Source organism: Strix aluco, chromosome 23 (assembly GCF_031877795.1).
Source record: "Strix aluco isolate bStrAlu1 chromosome 23, bStrAlu1.hap1, whole genome shotgun sequence".
Lineage (NCBI taxonomy): Eukaryota > Metazoa > Chordata > Aves > Strigiformes > Strigidae > Strix > Strix aluco.
The window spans coordinates 1,099,900-1,118,328 of record NC_133953.1 but is presented as its reverse complement, the minus strand read 5'-3'; the positions used below and the strand labels follow the sequence as shown (position 1 = coordinate 1,118,328).

General features: G+C 60.4%; 1 protein-coding gene across 7 annotated transcripts in view; it reads left to right on the top strand.

The window, feature by feature from the left end:
* The window catches only part of SIK3 (SIK family kinase 3), an 84,104-nt gene that overhangs the window by 61,712 nt on the left and 3,963 nt on the right, over positions 1–18,429 (top strand). For 4 of the 7 annotated variants that reach the window (XM_074848884.1, XM_074848880.1, XM_074848882.1 and 1 more), the window contains 15 exons: positions 1,087–1,205; positions 1,515–1,625; positions 1,783–1,926; positions 2,501–2,581; positions 2,694–2,803; positions 3,621–3,774; positions 4,187–4,342; positions 5,453–5,523; positions 9,119–9,262; positions 12,180–12,330; positions 13,066–13,191; positions 13,501–13,586; positions 14,266–14,375; positions 14,876–15,233; positions 15,466–16,340. In XM_074848884.1, coding sequence (XP_074704985.1) covers positions 1,087–1,205; positions 1,515–1,625; positions 1,783–1,926; positions 2,501–2,581; positions 2,694–2,803; positions 3,621–3,774; positions 4,187–4,342; positions 5,453–5,523; positions 9,119–9,262; positions 12,180–12,330; positions 13,066–13,191; positions 13,501–13,586; positions 14,266–14,375; positions 14,876–15,233; positions 15,466–16,340 — 2,796 coding nt within the window. The remainder of the gene's footprint in view (positions 1–1,086; positions 1,206–1,514; positions 1,626–1,782; positions 1,927–2,500; positions 2,582–2,693; positions 2,804–3,620; positions 3,775–4,186; positions 4,343–5,452; positions 5,524–9,118; positions 9,263–12,179; positions 12,331–13,065; positions 13,192–13,500; positions 13,587–14,265; positions 14,376–14,875; positions 15,234–15,465; positions 16,341–18,429) is intronic. The other 3 variants (XM_074848885.1, XM_074848886.1, XM_074848883.1) reach the window with 3 other exon arrangements.

Here is an 18,429-nt window from a genome sequence, read left to right as displayed (position 1 = left end):
GCGGGCCGCAGCGCGCTGGCAGCCCCGAGCCGGCGCTGGCCCCGTCTCTGCTTGCAGATTCTTGGGAGCGCTTAGATCAGAGCGTCGCGGTTGGGTTCTGTGCCAGCGAGGTGGAATGCTGGGAAGCTTGTCCGCTGGCTGGGGGTTTGTAGTGTAAGCTAAAATAGTTCGGAATCTGGAATTTAGAAACCAAAACGCTCTTATTTAAAATCTCGGCTTTTACGTATATCGCTATGCAAAGTACAGAAAAACGTTAGCAAAGATAGACTCTTTCTAAATTTTGGGAAATGTGAAAGCTAAAAATGGAATGGTGATTTAGGAATATGGAGGCTTTCACCCTACCTGTTTTTGACAAGAAGCTTTTTACAGCATTTTGGCCCGTGAATTTCCAGCAACAGCCCCCTCAGAGACGAATGTCTACGTCCGGTTTCTGCAAAAACGCTTCTGAATGCTTTAGCAACAAATCTTGGTTTTGACAAGTGTGATTAATTCTCAGATAAAACCAACTTCACGTAAGAATGAGCCCTGTGTAGGTTCTTGGTTGCCTCCTCTCAATTTAAGGAATGATTTTGCACGGGCTCTGTGGAATTTCCCAGCTGAAACCTTCCTCACCTGCCGCCTTGCTGGGGGCAGAGGTTCTCCTGCAGAAAACACTTGCCAAAACGCGAGCTTAGGTCCCACCCCAGGCCAGGGAGAGCCTCAGCGTCCCCCCAGTGACAGCGCTGGGAAGTCATCCATAGTGAGCTGTTGCCGGGTGGGGAGAGTTCAGAGGCTGCTTTGCCCTTCAAGCCCCCAAAGCCAGTCGTGTCCCCCGGCCCGCGCTGGCAGGGACAGGGTGACCGTGCCAGCTCAGACAAACAGCACATGGGCCTGGTGGCCTGGGTGGCTTCCTTCCCTCCTAGCACGGGCGTGCCAGCCGGTGTCTGCAGCAAAGTGGTGTGTCGGGGATGGGACGGGAGCAGGAGAAGCACGTTCCTGCTGTGGGTGACTCCCTGTGGAGAAGCGCTTTCGCCCTCGCGGCGCGAGGCTGCCTGCTGCGGGAGCCGGCTTCCCCCGCGGGTGCTCAGCCCCCCTCTTCCCTCGCAGAATGTGAACATCTGATCCGCCACATGCTGGTCCTGGACCCCAGCAAGCGGCTCTCCATGGAGCAGATCTGCAAGCACAAGTGGATGAAGCTTGGGGAGGCCGACGCAGAGTTTGACAGGGTGAGAAGCAGCAGCGAGCCGCTGGGCAAGCGGGGCTTGCTCGGCGCCTGCCGGGCCACCGTGTTTGTTTCAGCTGTTGCAAAGGCTCGTTCCGAGTGCTGGTGCACTGCCTTTCTGCATTCGGTGTCTCCTGGTCTTGCTTTCCTCATCTGTGTATATTTTTGTGTCTTTCCACTTGGCATTGAGAGCCTAAGGCGCTAGATCTTGCGTCGCTGTGCCATCAGCCTCCAGAGCTGACGCCAGCTTGCAGCTGGAGCCCGGGGCGCTGTGGCTCACCGCCGTGCTTTTGGCTCTGTCGTGCTCTTGCAGCTCATCGCCGAGTGTCAGCACCTGAAGACCGAGAGGCAGATGGAGCCGCTGAACGAGGACGTGCTGCTGGCGATGGCGGACATGGGGCTGGACAAGGAGCGCACGGTTCAGGTAAGACGCCGTGGCTGAGCCGCGTCCCGCCTGTTCCTGTCGAGAGCCAGCGGCTGCGGTGCTCGCTTGCTGCCTCTGCGAACCGAGCAACCTCAGCACGGCGTGGAGCGTGTCCTATCGCTTGGCAAAAAGAGCTGACTGCTTTTTCCTCTTCTAGTCATTAAGGGCCGACGCTTACGATCACTACAGCGCAATCTACAGCCTGCTCTGCGACCGTCTGAAGAGACACAAGAATCTGCGCATCGCGGCGTCTCCGAGCGTGCCCCGGACCGTGACCTTCCCCGCCTCTGCGACCATCCAGGTAGATCCCGCCCGCAGCATCTGTCCAGCCCTGGCAGGGCAGCCAGGCCCGGCCCGGCTCAACTCGGACCGGCTCACGGACGTCCCCGTCCCAGCAGCAGCGTCCAAACGTTCATGGCCCAAGAACTCTGTGTATGGTTGGGGTGCCCTAACCCCGAGGTTAGGAACGGTTTGTTCGTTGGCTGCCAGCTTAGCGCGTTCCCTTCGGACGAAGTCATGGGTCAGCTTAGGGAGGAGGAGGAGGCAGCGTGAGGGGGCTGCTGGCAGCCAGAGTTCACACACGGGCCTGCGACGCGCTGCTGCCTCGTCCGTTTGTGCTGCTGTCGAGAAATGGGGGTTTGCTCTGAGAGGCCAGGTCATAAGGGAAGCAGAAGAGGTGCTGACCCTGCCTGGCAGCGGGGAGGAGGGGAAGTGAGGCAGCCCCTTGAGAATGAAGAGCAAACAGATCTTCCCTGGTCCAGGGTAGCCGCCCTGGGCCCAGCTGCTCGGGCCTGGGCGCTGGAGTTAATCCAGCAGCGTTGTGGCGGGGCTGTCAGAGACAGTCCGTGTCTCCTGACACTGATCTCTCTGCTCAGCAGACGGAGCAGACCGGCAACACCATGAGCATCAACGTGCCCCAAGTCCAGCTCATCAACCCCGAGAACCAGATTGTGGAGGTGAGGTGCACCCCTTGCTGACCCCTGCAAGTTCTTTTCCCGGGCTCGCACTGGAGCCCTGGGCTGGATCCTCGCGGGGTGTTTCACCATCTCCGACGTTCTGCCTGCCCAGACCGACGGAACCATGAACTTGGACAGTGACGAGGGGGAGGAGCCGTCGCCTGAAGCGCTGGTCCGTTACCTCTCCATGAGAAGGCACACGGTTGGAGTGGCTGACCCACGGTTAGTACTGTTAGTACTGTTAGTACTTGTACTCCCTGAGGGAGGCTGAGGGGAACCTGAGGATTTACTCCCAGCATGTGACCTTGGGCCTTCTGACACGTCGCAGCTTTATTCATGTGCTATGCTGGCAGATGGGAGGCTAATGCCTCGAGGGGACTCCTGGGCTCTGTGCCGTGTGCGAGTTGATACTTTTTGGCATTGGTCTCCAGCTTTGGGCTGGCAAATGCACTTCACAGCGTGGCCCTCGGTCCTGGGTCTCGGCTTCACCCCAGCCAGGTGGTGATGAGCGCCTGGATCGGTATCGCAGCCACTGTCAGACCTTTGCTTTCCTGCTCCTGCCGTGCGTGGCTTGGGGTTATTCCCCCAAACTTGCTTTTTGCTAGATGGGGAAAGAAATTCAAGGTGTCTCTTTCGCAGAAGTGTTCTTCTAAACGTCCTAGTCCCATTGTACAACCTGGTTAGTGTTTCAGCTGAGGATGAGGCACTTTCCTCCTCCCCCCGATGAGCTCTGGGTGAGCTGTAGTGGTGTTCGCATGCGCTGGGCAGTTTCCCCCCAAGCTGTCCTGCCGTCACGTGCTAGGGGAAGGCTTTGTGAACTTGTGATTAGTTGAGGCTAATGCAAAGAGCTTCTTCTGGGAAATCTCAACTCGGAGGGGAAAAAGGGACAAATGAAAACCAAGGAGTGGCTTGGCTGCTCTCTGTGACCATTTTCCCAAGCAGTAAGAAGCCTTGTTGTGAAGGGAAGCGGAGTGCGCCGGGCCTGGGGGTGGTTCTCTTCCATGGTTGCTGATTGACCTCTCCGAATGTGATTGCACAGGACGGAGGTCATGGAAGATCTGCAGAAGCTGCTGCCTGGCTTCCCCCGCGTCACTCCCCAGGCCCCGTTCCTGCAGGTGACCCCCAACGTGAACTTCATGCACAACGTGCTGCCTCGGCAGAACCTGCAGCCCACGGGTCAGCTGGAGTACAAGGTACCGCCCCAGGCGCTCGCGCTCGCTCTCTGCCGCTTCCCTGGGCTCCAGAAGCTTCGAGGTTTCCCCTCTCACTGTCTCTTTTGGTGTGATTCTAGTTGGTTCCTTAAAACTGAGAGAGCAGGATGAAATTAATTAATGGGCTGGGGAGAGATAGGCCTGCGCTGCCTGGCTTTGGGGCTGCGGGTTGCAGCCGAAGCAGAGCGCGGGGACGCGGGGAGTTAAACCCTGCGGTTCCACCGCCGCTGCCCCTCTCTGCCCCGCGCCAGCTCGGGGACGTTGTGATGCTCCTTCTCCTGAAGCCGGAAGGCTTGTCTCCTCTTGTCTCCTCTCGTGCCAGCGCCGGGGTTTGGCCCCGGCAGCCGGGAGGACGCGCTGCGGGGTGGGTAACGGCGCTGTCTGTGCTTGGCAGGAGCAGTCCCTGCTGCAGCCCCCCACGCTGCAGCTGCTGAACGGCATGGGCCCGCTGGGCCGCCGCGCCTCGGACGGCGGGGCCAACATCCAGCTGCACGCCCAGCAACTGCTGAAGCGCCCGCGAGGTCCCTCTCCGCTCGTCACCATGACGCCAGTAAGTAGCAGAAGGGAGGAGGAGCCTTGGTGGCTGCTTAGAAATCCCTGCTCCCGCGGGCAGAGGCGGCTGCCTCCAGGTCAGGGCAGCAGGAGCTCCAGAAGCGCTGCTGGGGGGGTGCCTGCCACCTCCCAAAGGTCCCCCCACTCCGGAGCTCTGTCCCCTTGCGGAAGGGCTGCTGGGATGGCGTTCCTCTCCGGAGCTGACAGAGCGTTTGGGAACTTTTTAACGGCTGCTTTACTACTTTGCTGATCTGAGGGACAGGGACAGGGAAGGGATCTGACCCCTGTGCTCGGCACTGGTGAGGCCGCCCCTCGATGAGCGGGTTCAGTTTTGGGCCCCTCACCCCAAAAAGGCCATTGAATGACTCGAGCGTGTCCAGAGAAGGGCAACGGAGCTGGTGCAGGGTCTGGAGCACAGGTCTGATGGGGAGCGGCTGAGGGAACTGGGGGGGTTTAGTCTGGAGAAGAGGAGGCTGAGGGGAGACCTCCTGGCCCTCTCCAACTCCCTGAAAGGAGGGTGCAGAGAGGGGGGATGAGTCTCTTGAGCCAAGGAACCAGCGCCAGGACAAGAGGGAATGGCCTCAAGCTGTGCCAGGGCAGGGTCAGACTGGCTCTTAGGAAGGATTTCTTTCCAGAAGGGGCTGTTGGGCGTTGGAATGGGCTGCCCAGGGCAGGGGGGGAGTCCCCATCCCTGGAGGGGTTGAAGAGTCGGGTTGACCCAGTGCTGAGGGATCTGGTGGAGTTGGGAACGGTCAGGGTGAGGTTCATGGTCAGACTGGAGGAGCTTCAAGGGCTTTTCCAGCCTGGATGATTCTGGGATTCTATTCTAATAGAGAAAACTAAAATGTCCCTCCTGGGCACTGATGCACATTCTTTCTTCCTTGATGCATCTGTATCAGTGAATTTTCCTGGTAGCGCCAGAAGAAGCAGCAGCCTCGTACAGGCGGTTCTGGGGAGGGGATGTCAAAGGGCTTCTTGGCCGAGGGTCCTCGGGGCGGCAGAGCTGACGTCCGTCCTTGTGACAGCTCGTCTGGGAAGGTTGGGTGTCCGCTGTGCGGGGGGGCCCGCGCCGGCCGCCCTTGGGAACCTGCGGCTTCTCTCTCTGCAGGCTGTGCCCGCCGTCACCCCCGTGGACGAGGAGAGCTCCGACGGGGAGCCGGATCAGGAAGCTGTGCAGAGGTAACTCCCCATCTGTTAACATTTGCCCTTACACCTCCACGGGGCTCACCCTGTGGTGTTCCACAGCTCAATTAAACCACGAGCAGCCTCGTCACAGGTGACAGTGTTGGTTCCAGCGAAGGCTTGAGCTTTCTCTTGTTCTTGTGGGTGTTGATTGCTGTAGGCAATGACTCCTCTGACACTCCTCGGTGCCCACAAAGCTGGATCCCCCCGAAATGTTGGCTAATCGAGCAGTAGGTTCTCCAGCAACTCTGAAACGCTGAATTCCTTTGCTTAGTGTGCACCAGCATGCGATCCACACTAACCTGCCAGAGGAGTGCGCAGCGATTCGCCCCTCCCTGCCGAGGGGCAGAGGGAGGAAGATCTCAGCTGTGGCCTTGGGTGTCAGTGCAGCTTTTGTATCAAGACATGCAGTAAACATCCAACTCTGATGCCTTACACAAAGTGAGCTTGCTGGAAATATGGGTCCCTCCAGCTTCTGATTTTAAACAGTAGGCCTTGAAATAGTCTGCTCCAGTAAGGAAGGGTTTGTTAGATAGCAGGCTGGAAACTTCTGGTCTCTTTGTCTGCTCCAGACACGTACTAGGCGGTGGGTAGAATATGCTTGTACTGTCTCCATCCGTGAAAACACTAACCGTGTCCTTGCTAACATTTTCATAGAAGCTTTTGCATAGTTTCTCCTCTGCTAACCAGCTGGTGCGCTACGTGTGGTGGGTGTGGCTACGGAGTGCCCCTCTTCTGACCTCCGGCTTGCAGGGTTTTCTGGATTCCCCCCGGTTTGTAGAGGCCACTGCCTGGAGGAAGGCAGCGTTTGCTCAGGGGCTGCGCTCGGGAGGAGGGTCCAGGCTGGGGGCTGGTTGCAGGCAGAGAACCCCCGGGGTGGGTGGAGGTCGTGCTCCAGAGCCTCTGCCAGCTCTGCTCCTCTGGGCACTCCAGAGCGAAGGGGGGATTTGAACGGTGGGTGTGTGCAGTGGCAGACTGTGCAGAGTGTGCGCTGAGACTCCTTTTGCCTACCTGAGCTTAGAAGAAAGTCAGAGCTGGTACACATGAAAGAGCTCGCTTCCAGCCCACCTTTGAGTTCACACGGAGCACATCTTAATATTTTCTGCATAGTTCTCCACCACCCTCATCTTTGTGCTCGCTCTCACAGTATTTTCCGGCTTCACGAGCTGCTGTTTGTCCACCAAGCCCCAGCGCTGGGCAGGTACCTGCTCGTGACCCACCCCAGCTGCATGGCAGCGGGATGAAAGCAATGAGGTGAAGTCGTCGTGCTGAGCAGACGAGGAGCTGCTCCTCCAGGCAGCAGAGGTTGCGCTCAGCCCCTGTCAGGCTGCGGTGCCCTTCCCGTGCGCTGCGCTGCCTGGCAGGGCTCAGGAGCACGGACTCTGCGCAGCTGGACGGCTGCTAAACGGTGTAATTCAGGGCAAAGAACGCCCGCTGACAACACTTCGGAGGGCAGGCAGGCTCCCTGACTGCGCCAGTCGGAGGAATCTGATTCTTGGCAAGGGGTTGCCCGGACATCTTACCTGGGCAGGTTCTCACCTCTCCTATTCTAAAAGCTGAGGTGTCCGTTGAATTTTTTAGTTAAAGCATTAGTTCAGCTGGAAACATTTTGAAACCCCCACACGGTGTTCTGGAGGTCACAGGGTGCTGAAATGTTGGGGTCCCGCTGAGAGGCAAATCTCCTTGGACCCGCAGGCCGCCTTGCTGCTCTCGGCAGTGCTGCCCTTGGCCCTTCCCCACCACCCGCTCCTCCTCCATCAGGTGGCCAAGGAAAAGCCCCATCCAGGTGGTGTGTTCAGTTGCTCTCCACCCCCTCGTGTTGCAACACGTCAGTAGTCATCAGAGAAGGGTAAATAGCGTTAGTGTTGGGGACAGATGCAAATATTTAGCTTCTCCGAACAGTGTGTGCAGCCACCAGTGAGCGCTTTTTGCCCTTCTCAGTCTGACCTTGAGAACGGAGCGCAGTCTCTTCTCCGCTCCAGGGAACAGTCACATCTCCTTTGAGCTTTGGGGAACTGTCTTCCACCCGGAACGCTGTTATAGCTCATGATTGGATTGTTCCCTGGAGGTCTGAAATAAAATGATCTGAGCAAACCACAACTGTAAAGCTCTTTGGGAAACTTTCTCCGTCTGCATCAAGTGATTCTTAAACAGCTAATGGCACAGACTTTGGCAAGTTACCACAACGCTAAGCGCTCTTCATTCTGTTAACTTGCTGTCTTCTGCTTAAGTGCCTTCGGTAGCTGGCCAGGAGAGGCTGGCTTGGGAGAAGGCAACAGCTTCGGTGCTTGCTGCTCTTCTGTGCTTCCCCAGCTGAGGTTGCAGGGAGCCCTAGGAGGGGGTGAGAGCGAAGGTGAGAATTCCCCGTTAGAGTCCCTGGTGTCACTGGCCAAGCGATCTTTGTCGCAGTTCCTGCAGCTGCCTCGCTGCTGCTGCTCACGAGGGTAGGAACAGTTGGGTTTGGAAGCGGGTGTTCATCCCGCCTGGCCTCGAGCAGGCAGGGTGCTAGCCCCCACGCTCGTCACGAGCCCGGGCCGCCTGTGCAGGAGCTTCACCACTTGTCTCTTCAGGCCCCGCTGCCCCCAGTACCAGCCGTTCAGGGCGGCGGCTGGCAGAGCCGCCTGGCCCGTCGCCACATCCTCGCTGGTGCAGAGGCTCCCAGCGCTGCCCCGCGTGCTGCCGTAGTCCTGGGGGGGGGTTTGCGAAGGACCCACAGTTGCTCAGTTGCAGGGCAGAGGGTGCTTTGGGCCCAGCTGCAGCCCCCGGCCCCGAGGTGAGAGGCCAGCCCAGCCTGTGTGCTGGATCCGGAGGCCGGGAGCCTCTCGCTGTGCAGTTCCCCGCCCTGGTTTTGCCCTGCGCCTCGCTGGGCCGTTCCCAACTCCCCAAGGTGGAGCAGGGACTAGATGGCGCACTTGGACCGGGCTGAGCGCTCGGTCCTCAGCCCAGCGCCTTCCTCGTGCTCCTCCTCAGGCAGCCGGAGGCTCTACTCACCGTAACCTTGTCTGGGGTGGCCCCCGCGCCCTCTTCCCCTGCTGCAACAAGCCCTGGGGCGTCCCAGGGTAGGGCTGAAGTGCCAGGGCCGTCCTGCCAGGCTGCAGCCGAGCAGCAGCTCTGCTTGGCGCCCACGCTCTGCCCAGCCCTCGCTGGGATGATCGGCGACGCGTCTCTTGGCTCCGCGCGCGCAGCAGGCTTCCCCGCGGCGCAGCGGGGCCTCGGCCGAGGGGGGCAGGCCCGCTGGCACGGAGCGAATCCACGCTGCGGGCCGGTGGTCGCCTGGGTATTCCCCAAGGGATATACCGGCGCTCCCCGCGAGGTGGGACATGGCTTCGCTGCTGCGGAGAGCAAACGGCCGCTCCTTCCTCCGGAGGCTGGCAGTAGCACACACGCAGCTCGGGCTACCCTGGTCCCCCAAGCCCGGAAGACCCCGTGACGTGACGGGCAGGGGCAGCGTGCCCCTGGCGCGCTTCTCCCTGCTTGTTCTGAGCACTGCAGCAAGCGTTCTTCCTTCCCGTTTCCTCTGGATTATCTAACGCTCCCTGTTTTCGGAGTACTCCCATCAGTCTCTTATAAAATGTGCTCCTGCTTGTTGCAGATACTTGGCAAATAGGTCAAAAAGGCACACTCTGGCAATGACCAACCCTACAGCTGAAATCCCTCCAGACTTGCAGAGGCAGCTAGGACAGCAGTCCTTCCGACCCCGGGCTTGGGCTCCACACCTGGTACCCGATCAGCACCGGTGAGTAATGGCACCGGCCGTTCGGGCAGCTTTGCGCCAGGAACCCCGCTCAGGAGGCGTCTGGAAGGGAGCACTGAGGACGTCCCGCTTGGCAGGGAGGGGTGCGGAGGAGGAGCGCGCCCCAGGAGCGGACCCACAGGGCAGGGGGTGTCTGACCGCGACGGGGACGCCTGAGGCCTGTGCGGGCGCTGTGCCGGCAGATCCCCACAGCACGGGGGCAGGAGTTGGCTGCCTCTGCCCCTCCGGCCCGTGTTTGCGGCTGGAGGTGATCTGCCGGAACGGCTGCCACCATGTGAGGGCTGGGAAAAAGCTGTTCAGCGTAGAGGAGAGCTTTTCTCTGCTCTAGGGGTAGGTGTCAGGGCAACAGTTAGCTGGCAGAGTTTCTACAGAACCTTTTCAGAGGCAGATGCAGGCAAAAGTCATCTATATCACAGCTTAAAAACCTCACTGTTCTGCACCAGAGTTGTGTGTTCTGACTGCAAAGTCTCTTTGCAAAGCTCCTCAAGAGTCAATTTCTTTCTGATCTGAACCCCTGATGGGAATGATGTGGGGAAAGGGCACCGGGGAGGCAAGGAAGCTGCCGTGGCTGGGAAGGAGGGACCCGATGCAGGTTGGATCTGAACCACCAGAAGCGTTGGGGGGCCCCTCTGAAGGGGAGAGGTACACAGAGTCCTCGGCACAGCAGTGAGCTGGAGACGCTGATGCCCCAGAGCGAGCTTAAACCCCGTGCTCTGAAGCTCTGGGCGCCGAGAGCGCAGAGCAGCTGCCAGCTGCAGAGCTGCTGCCTGTGGGGAAGGCCGTCGCCGACCGGGCGCGGTTGGTGCTCGCGGTCAGTCTTCCAGCCAGCTCACGCTGGCGAGCTTGACAAAGCGCTTTTTATCGTAGCCAGATACCTGCTGAGCTGAGCACTGATGTAATCAGCAGAGACAGGTGAACTCTGAGCAGACTGAGGCAGTGCTAGTGCCACGCTGGAACTCCGGAAAACCAAGATAAGCACCTCTCTACCCTGCAGTTACTCCCTCACAGAGGTGCTTGGGGGATGGGAAGAGCAGGAGGGGAAAGATTTCTAGGGTCACAGCTTGCTAGGAAGAGGAGCACAGCTTGCAAAACAACCAGAATGTCTGTGTCCTGCTTTAAGGACTGCTTCGAGTCGCACAGGTAAGCTGGGCCCCTCGTGCTCTGCAGGAGCCGATTCTTTACAAGACGGTTCAAACACTGGTTCAAACACCTCACCCTGGACTTACATAGGCTGGTGTCACCTCCTGTCCCCTCCGCCTCCTGGCTCTGGTGGCCTGAGGCCGTTGCACCACGAGCCGAGTGGTACCCGCAGTGCGGTGACGCGCTGGGCGCCTGCCGCCTGTTTTACCTGCGCAATCGCGGGGATTTCATCTCGCCACGGCCTAAACGGACTGTCCCGTGTCGTGTCCCAGCCACATACCGCACAGAAACCACGAGCACATGAGTACACCTCAGTTACTGAATGGCAGGTGGGGTTTATTTTAGCGCTTTACCTATTTTAAGCCGTCTTCTTACGTAGCACCTGGTTTTGGTCACAATAATTCAGTCTCTGAGCGCAGAATTGAAGTACACCGACTGCACGGGGCAGGGCAGTTCTGCCTTAGCCACAGGGGTTTGGGAACCTCAGCAGCGTTTTATCTGTAGCTTCCGCTTCCCATCAGTGCGATGAAAGGGATCAGGGTGGTGGCTGGGCTGGCATCGAGAGGCCGGGGCACCGCTCTGTCCTGGGAAGACGGTGGCGTGTGATCTGTGGCAACTGCAGTAGGTCCTGCTGGGGCCGGCCGGGTGCAGGAGCTGGCCCCGCGTGCTGGCCGTGCTCCTCACCAGGAGGAATCGCTGCTCTTGGCGGAACAGGCTGCGGCGAAGAGCCGCGTTCAGAGCAGCCGCAGCGGTAACGTGGGCCAGGACCCCAGCAGCGCCCACCGGAGGGGCTCCCGCCGTGCCCGGGCGGCCGCAAAGCCCCGTCTCCGCCACCTTCTCGCGGAGGGAGGCTGCCGCCAGAGCCTGGGCCGTCCTGCGGTGACGCTGGCTTTTGTAGGCTGCGTTTGCACAGAAGCCGTTAGGGCAGGGAGAGGAACCCGGCTCCCTTCGGGAGGGACGTGGTGACGGGGGCGCGGAGAGCCAGCGCTAACGGTAACGCAGGCCGGGATAATGGGGAGCCCCAACTTGGGGAGAAAACGGCTCCTGAACAAAATCTGGCTCCCTCTGATGGTCAAGGAGAAGAAACCTCGTCGGGAGGGGAAGGTGCCTCCGTGCTGGCTGCGTCTGCTCTTCTGATCGCCCAGGGCTGAGCACCGGGCAACCGGGAGACTGCGTGTGAAGCGACGGCTTGGTTAATGCACGAGGAAGATTCCCCTGCTGCGCAGAGCTCCCTCCCTGCCCTCTTTTTTCAATTCAGGGCATCTCTCAGCAGGGACGCCAGCCCCGCTGCCTCCTCGGGGGCTGCAGAACCTGCCAGGCTTTTCTCCACGTGCCCCTCCTGTTTTGCACAGGCGTCAGGTGTAGTCAGGGGCCCCGGAGAGCTGGAAAGCTCCAGAACTGGCTACCGGAGAGGTGCATTTTAGACTTTTAGGATGTGGATGGTTTCTGTAAACCTTTTCCATCCGAGGGATAGATGCATCTGTATGGGTGGACAATGAGCTGCTGCCCATCTGGAGTCTGGTTTGCAGCTGAGTCTTCTGCGACCTCAAAACACGTTTATCTGCCCAGGCACCGGGGATACCTGGTAATCCTGTTTCCTGTTCACTGTGATGATGGGACTTTATTTCTTGATCTAAAACATGGTTTATTCCGGGTGAGTGGGCAGGTAGAACTTGGCGTGGCTGGTGTAAATTAAGTGTCTCTGTACTGAAGCTTGTTTTTGAGCTGGCATCGCTAACCCGCTTCCCCATGTGTTCAGTTCTATTTACAAGGACTCAAACACTCTGCACCTCCCCACCGAACGCTTCTCCCCGGTTCGGCGCTTCTCTGATGGTGCTGCCAGCATCCAGGCTTTCAAAGCCCACCTGGAGAAGATGGGCAATAACAGCAGCATCAAACAGCTTCAGCAGGTAAGAGGGAGGGGGGGTGCTCCCAAGAGCCCCTGCGAGGGCTTGCGATTGTCTCAGCCGAGCTGCTCCGGGAAGCAGAAGGTGAAACCTTCACCGCTGCCGGCCGAGGACGTGCCCTGGGGGCTTCCCGCACGGGAGCCGCCCCGCTGAGCGTCCTCTCGGCGTAGGGCCGGGAGCACTGGGGGCTTCCACCCCCTTTTCTGGGGAGGAAAGTGGGCACCGCTCTGCCCCCACACGTCCCACCAGCACTGCCTGAGCGCGGCTCCTCCTCTGCCGCCTCTTCCGTGGCAGCAAGGCTGTCCCGGGGTGTCCTGGGCACGGGCAGTTCCTCCTGCCAGCGCTTGCAGCGGGTCGTGCGCTGTCCCCTGCGCAGCCAGTGTGCCTCGTACCGATGGCTGCAGCAGGATTTGGCCCTGGGACAGGACTTTCACCTTGCAACCCGGTAGAAACACGAGGTGCTCGGTTCACCTTGAAGTTGTCATCTCGAGAGCTTTGTGCTTGCACTTTTAAGGCAACGGAAGGGTCCCAGCTCGGTGTCACAGACACCCCTTCCTTTTCTGTTATCCAAGGCTGGAGCTAGCCATGTTATTACACACCTGATTGTGTCAAATTAAGCGGATTAGGCTTTTTTTACTGCCTTTTTCAAGATGGGCGGGCTGCAGAGAGCGCCTTTTTGTGCAGCAAGTGTGCCGTGCCCGAAGAGGTTACTTAGAGGGCGTGTTGGGTTCCTTACAGGAGTGCGAGCAGCTTCAGAAGATGTACGGCGGACACATGGACGAGAGGACGCTGGAGAAGACGCAGCAGCAGCACATGTTGTACCAGCAGGAGCAGCACCATCAGATTCTTCATCAGCAGATCCAGGTACTGGCGCCCACGCCGGGCCTGCCGCCATCCTGGCTGCTTTCCCGCGTTGCTGCAGATGGAGCAGCCGAGTGGGGCCCGTGGGGACCGAGGAGGGTCGGTTGCTGGGCTTGCCGTAACGAGAAGCAGGCCTGAGGGAGTTCAGCAGTGATGTTTGCACAGCTGCTGCCACAGCCAGCGCTGCAGTCAGGGGTTGAGCATTTGCTGACTTGGGATACGTCCTGCTTCAGCGATCGGTGTTCTCTAATTCACTAGCCGAGGCCTGACTGACCGCAAACGCTTCTTGTTTTCTTCCGGTGCCTGGTTCAGGACTGTATCCGGCCGCCCCAGCCATCTCCACCCTTGCAAGCTCCCTGTGAAAACCAGCCAGCTCTGCTCACTCACCAGCTTCAGAGGTAAAGAAATGCCTTTAGTAAGGCTCTGGGGAGTGTTTTCTCTCGTGCTCCAGCCCAGGGGTGTGTGAACACACTGTGAGTCCAGGGCTGGGGTGGAAGTGTGTGAAGTTGGAACCGCAGAGCCAGTTCCCAGGTGAATGTGCCTGGTCCTTTTAGCTGGATTCTGTCTGAAGGCCCTTCAGAAGCTCAGACACACGATTCAAAGGCACAAATCTGCTTTGAACAGATGATTGACAGTTCTGCCTTTTGCCCAGCTTGAAAATGCATTGCCTTCCTTAGCCAGTTTTGTGCTTTCAGCTCGGAGCTGCTGCTGCCCGTCTCGCACCTTCTCAGGCTTCTGGGGAGGTGACTGGCCTTGGCTTCAGCCCCGACTTGTGGCTGGGGCAGGCTGACTTAGAGAGGAGGAAGGACGGTTTCTCACCGGCCGCCGTGACTCAGGAGGGCGAGCCTGCGGTGCCCGTGGCCCTGGGTTTCTTTTCTCCTGTGCTGCTGGGCTTAGGCAAGTCGGGTGGCTCTCAGGAGAGAAGCCAGGCTGTAAAGAGCTTGGGATCCCCACCGAGGGCTTGATGGTGTTTATTTAAAACCAGAGAAGCGCAGCAGTTGGTGTCAGCGCGAGCAGTTGAAAAGGCATCCTAATGAGGAGCTGGCGTGACGAGAAGGTGCTTGTTTCCCTGCGCAGGTTACGGATCCAGCCATCCAGCCCGCCCCCAAACCACCCCAATAACCACCTCTTCAGGCAGCCGAACAGCAGCCCCCCTCCTGTGAGCAGCAGCGTGCTCCAGCCCCACGGTAAGCGCCGGCACTTTGCTGGGCCGGCTGCTCGGCAGAGCCCCACGGTCCCGTGGACCCTCCGGGGAAAGTGGTGGAGGGTGCCGGGGGCTTTGGTCCCCCCGTGGCCTCGTCCTTGCACAGTTTGCTGATGATGTAAAAGATTCTCCATCTGGCAGCAAGGGCTGGTGTTAGCGAGAGCTCGCGAGGAGCTGCCAGCTGGAACGCGCTGTTGGGTTTCTTGTCATAAGATCCTTACTTATTGCTCCCGGGGGTGGGGAGGAAGGGCTGATATTCTCGGGTTTATGCAAATCCCCGTCAACTCCGCTTTGTTTCCCGTTCTGCGCAAGGGGCTCCAGCTGCACCCTGTGCCCGCTGGCGTGGCATGGTGGGGGTTGGGGTACCGCTGTTTTCACCATCCGTGAACGCGTGCTGGGGCTCCCGCTCCGGCCCTGAAGAGCAGCAGCTCCCGAGCCCTGGCACGGGCCGGCGTGGGCGCTGAGGCTCTCTGTTCCTTGTAGGTGCTGCCTCCCAGTCCCAGTTCCAAGGGATGCCGTCCCACACCGCCATCTTCCCGCAGTCCGGTAACTGTTCCCCTCCCCCAGCCATGGGGCTGCCGTGCCTGGGCCTGCAGCAGCAGCCGCAGCCGCAGCAGGTCACGATCCAAGTGCAGGAGCCCGGCGACATGGTCAGCAACAACCTCCTGCAAGGGGCCTCAGTGGCCGGGCAGGGCCTGGCCTCCCACACCCGGGGCTTGCCCCTCAGCCCCGGCGCCAGCCCGCTGCAGCTGCAGCACCGTGCCAGCCTCATGGCCTCCCTCACCTACGGGCACCGGCAGCTCTCCAAGCAGCTCAGCGCCGACAGCGCCGAGTCGCACAGGTGAGGCCACTGGCTGGGAGCAGGGAGGAGGAGGAGGAGGAGAAGGGAGTGGTTGTCTCGACCTGAGCCGTGGCTTCCTCGCCAGCCCAGGGCCATGCCGTGCTGCTCTGGGGGAGTGAGGCGTCTCCCCGCCAGGCCGAGGCTCTGGGCCTCTGCAGGGCTGCCCCGGGAGGCTGCGCGGCCGAGCTGGGGTGCTGTGGCGTGCTCACCCGCTGCTTTCTGTTCCTTGCAGCCTGAACGTGAACAGGTATCCCCCCGCCAACTACGACCAGGTGCACTTACACCCCCACCTGTTCCCGGAGCAGCCTCGCGTTTCCCCCAGCAGCTACAGCCCGTCGGGAGGAGTTGGGTTTCCTCCAGCTCAGCAAGCTCTGAAGGTCCCCCAGCTTGAGCAGTACCCCAGTTTCCCTCAAAATGCACATCAGCAGCAGCAGCACTACACCGTATCGGCACTACAGCAAGCACTGTTGTCCCCGACGCCGCCTGACTACAGCCGACACCAGCAGGTACCGCACATCCTCCAGGGACTGCTTTCCCCCCGGCACTCGCTCACGGGGCACACGGACATGCGGCTGCCCCAGGCCGAATTTGCACAGCTCATCAAGCGGCGGCAGCAGCAGCAGCAGCAGCAAGAATTTCAAGAGTTGTTCAGGCACATGAGTCAAGGGGATGCTGGGAACATGGGCACCAGCGTGGGCCAGAACCTCTCGGAGCGCCAGTCGCTGTCTTTGCCTTATCAGAGTGCTGACACGTACCACCCCCAGAACAGCCCCCAGCACCTCTTAAAAATCAGGGCGCAAGAATGTATCCCGCAGGTACCCGCGTCGGTGCCGCCGCACGGGTACGTCCACCAGCCGGCCCTGTTCCACTCGGAGAGCATGGAGGAGGACTGCGCCTGCGAGGGGGCCAGGGACAGCTTTCCGGACAGTAAGAGCTCAAACACATTGACCAAAGGTTGCCACGAGACCCCTCTGCTCGTGAGCGCGGGAGGGCGCGGGGACCCCGAGCCCTTGCTGGGAACTGCTGGGCACGCGCCGGAGCTGGGGACGCAGCCGTACCGACACCCGCCCGCTGCCGCCTTCGGCAGGAATAAGGTGCCGAGCAGAGGTAAGGCTTCCTGCCGCGCCCCGGCCCGGCCTGCGTGCCGTGCCTGGCATAGCGCGGGATTACCTAGATTCCTTCCGAGGCCTCACGTCGATTGCGGGCACAGCCGAATAAACAGCCTTAAATAAGCAGGGAACCCGCTCGGCTGCTCCTCTTGGGAACCTGCCCTACTTCTGCCGGCAGGTAGCCGCCGGCTCGCGGAGTGCTGCCGTCTTCTCGGGGCTGTCGACGTGCTGATTCCTGGGGGGGGACGTTCCCCACCCCGCGGGAGCAGCGGCCCGGGAGCGGTTCAGTTACTGTGTACCCCTGACTGCAGCGGGGGGGTCCCTCTCTTACGAGCAGGCCCTCGAGTCCCAGCAGCGCGAAAGCTCCCACGAGCGGCTCCTCCTGCGCGTGGGGAAGCGGTGGCGAGGCTCGAGCCCCGCTTGAACTAGGAGGGGTTGACTCTGAAGGAAGCGGAGTTTAAACTCGCATCCGAAGACCTTTTCTGCTAGTTGGAAGCAGCCGCGCCTTTGCTTCTTGGTGGCTGCCTTGGCAGCGGCACGCTGCAAGAGAAATTCCTGCCTGAGCTGTCATTGCAGGCCTTCTCCGCCTGAAAAACACCATCTTAGCCCCTGGCGAGGAGGGCTCTGAGGAGGGGGGAGGCTTTCCGGGCCGGGCTGGGCGGATCCGTATTCACTGCGGGACTGAGCCGCCCTGGGCCGAAGCCACCGGGCGGCCCTTGGCAGCGCGGGCCCCGCTGCGGGGGAGCGCTGGCCCAGGCACGGGGGGCACGGCTTTGTCTGGGGACACAGCGCGGGTCTGTTGGGAAAGTACTGGCTTGGAGCAGGCTGGCTCGGAGGGCAGCGTGGGCACGCCAAGCCCCAGCCCCCCGGAGCGCGGCGGGGGGAGGGACGGGCCATGGCTTTTCTGAAGTTTTCTTCGACTTTGGGTTACTGATGCGTTTGCTCTCGGACCTCCATTTCCCTGGAGCGTGGAAGGGAGGAATCGGCCCCGGTTAGGCCAAGCTTAGATGCTCTGGAGGCGCTTTTTGTACCCAGCCGAGAGTTTGCCTCTGAGTATCGTAGACCCTTAGATGAACAACGAGATTTGAGGAAGCCAGAGGCTGAATGTCTGTCCCCACACTGATGGCACTAGAAACTGTTGCACAAGGGAAAAGGACTTTAGACTACAAGACTTCGTAAATGAGTAAAAGCAAGTAAATGTTTACAAATAGTGTTGTGTAAGCCCTTCTGGCAGTGCTGTTCAGAGGGCTCATGTAGTAAACTATGTCCTGAGATACAACCGCTCGCACCTCTCTCCTCCTGGCTTCCGTAACCCACTTGGAATGAGGCCTGTGCTGCCTGGTCCCCGGTGGCACCGCCGCGGCCTGCGGCCCCTTACGTACGGCACAACCCCCCGGAGCCCCCGCGCGGGTGCCACCAGCACCCTGGCCGAGCGCGGCTCCTCTCCCCACCTGATGCTTTCCCAGCCACCTCCCCACGTTTTCCTGTTTTCCCATTATTTTCCCTATCCTGTGTTCCGAGGCTGCAACGTCTCGAGAGGGGGGATCCTTTCTCTTCTGCCCCAGCTCACCGGGTGTGTTTTCCCCGGAGCAGGGGGTAACTTTGTGGTGGCTCAGGAGTATTTGTGCCGTCCGAGGGAGCAGAAAGCCCTGGCTGGGCTGTTGAGCATCTGCCGGAGACTGTGAGAGCACCGACCAAATCTGTGTTTGGGATGTGACTGAGCCTCCTTTGAACAGCTCCGCTCCAGCTCTGCTCCAACCTGGCCGTCCTGGGGCTGGGAACGCTGCCCATGGGAAATGGGCCTCGCCGCGGCGCGGGGGGGCTGAGCTGGCGGCGCTGGCCCTGCCGCCGTGCCAGTGTCACATGCCGCCCCGACACAAAGGCCACCTCTCCCGCCGTGGGCGCGGGCTGGGGGCGAGGGAGGGAGCGCGAGGGAGCTCCCAGAGGAGCCGTGCCGGCGGCGGGCAGCCTGCGCTCGGCTTTTCTGGGTGCAGGCTGAGGGGGTTCGCGTCACCTGGGGCGCGGGGGCTGGCGCCAGGGCTGGCTGCAGAGCTGGAGCAGCAGGCTCCGGCCCCAGCAACTGTTCC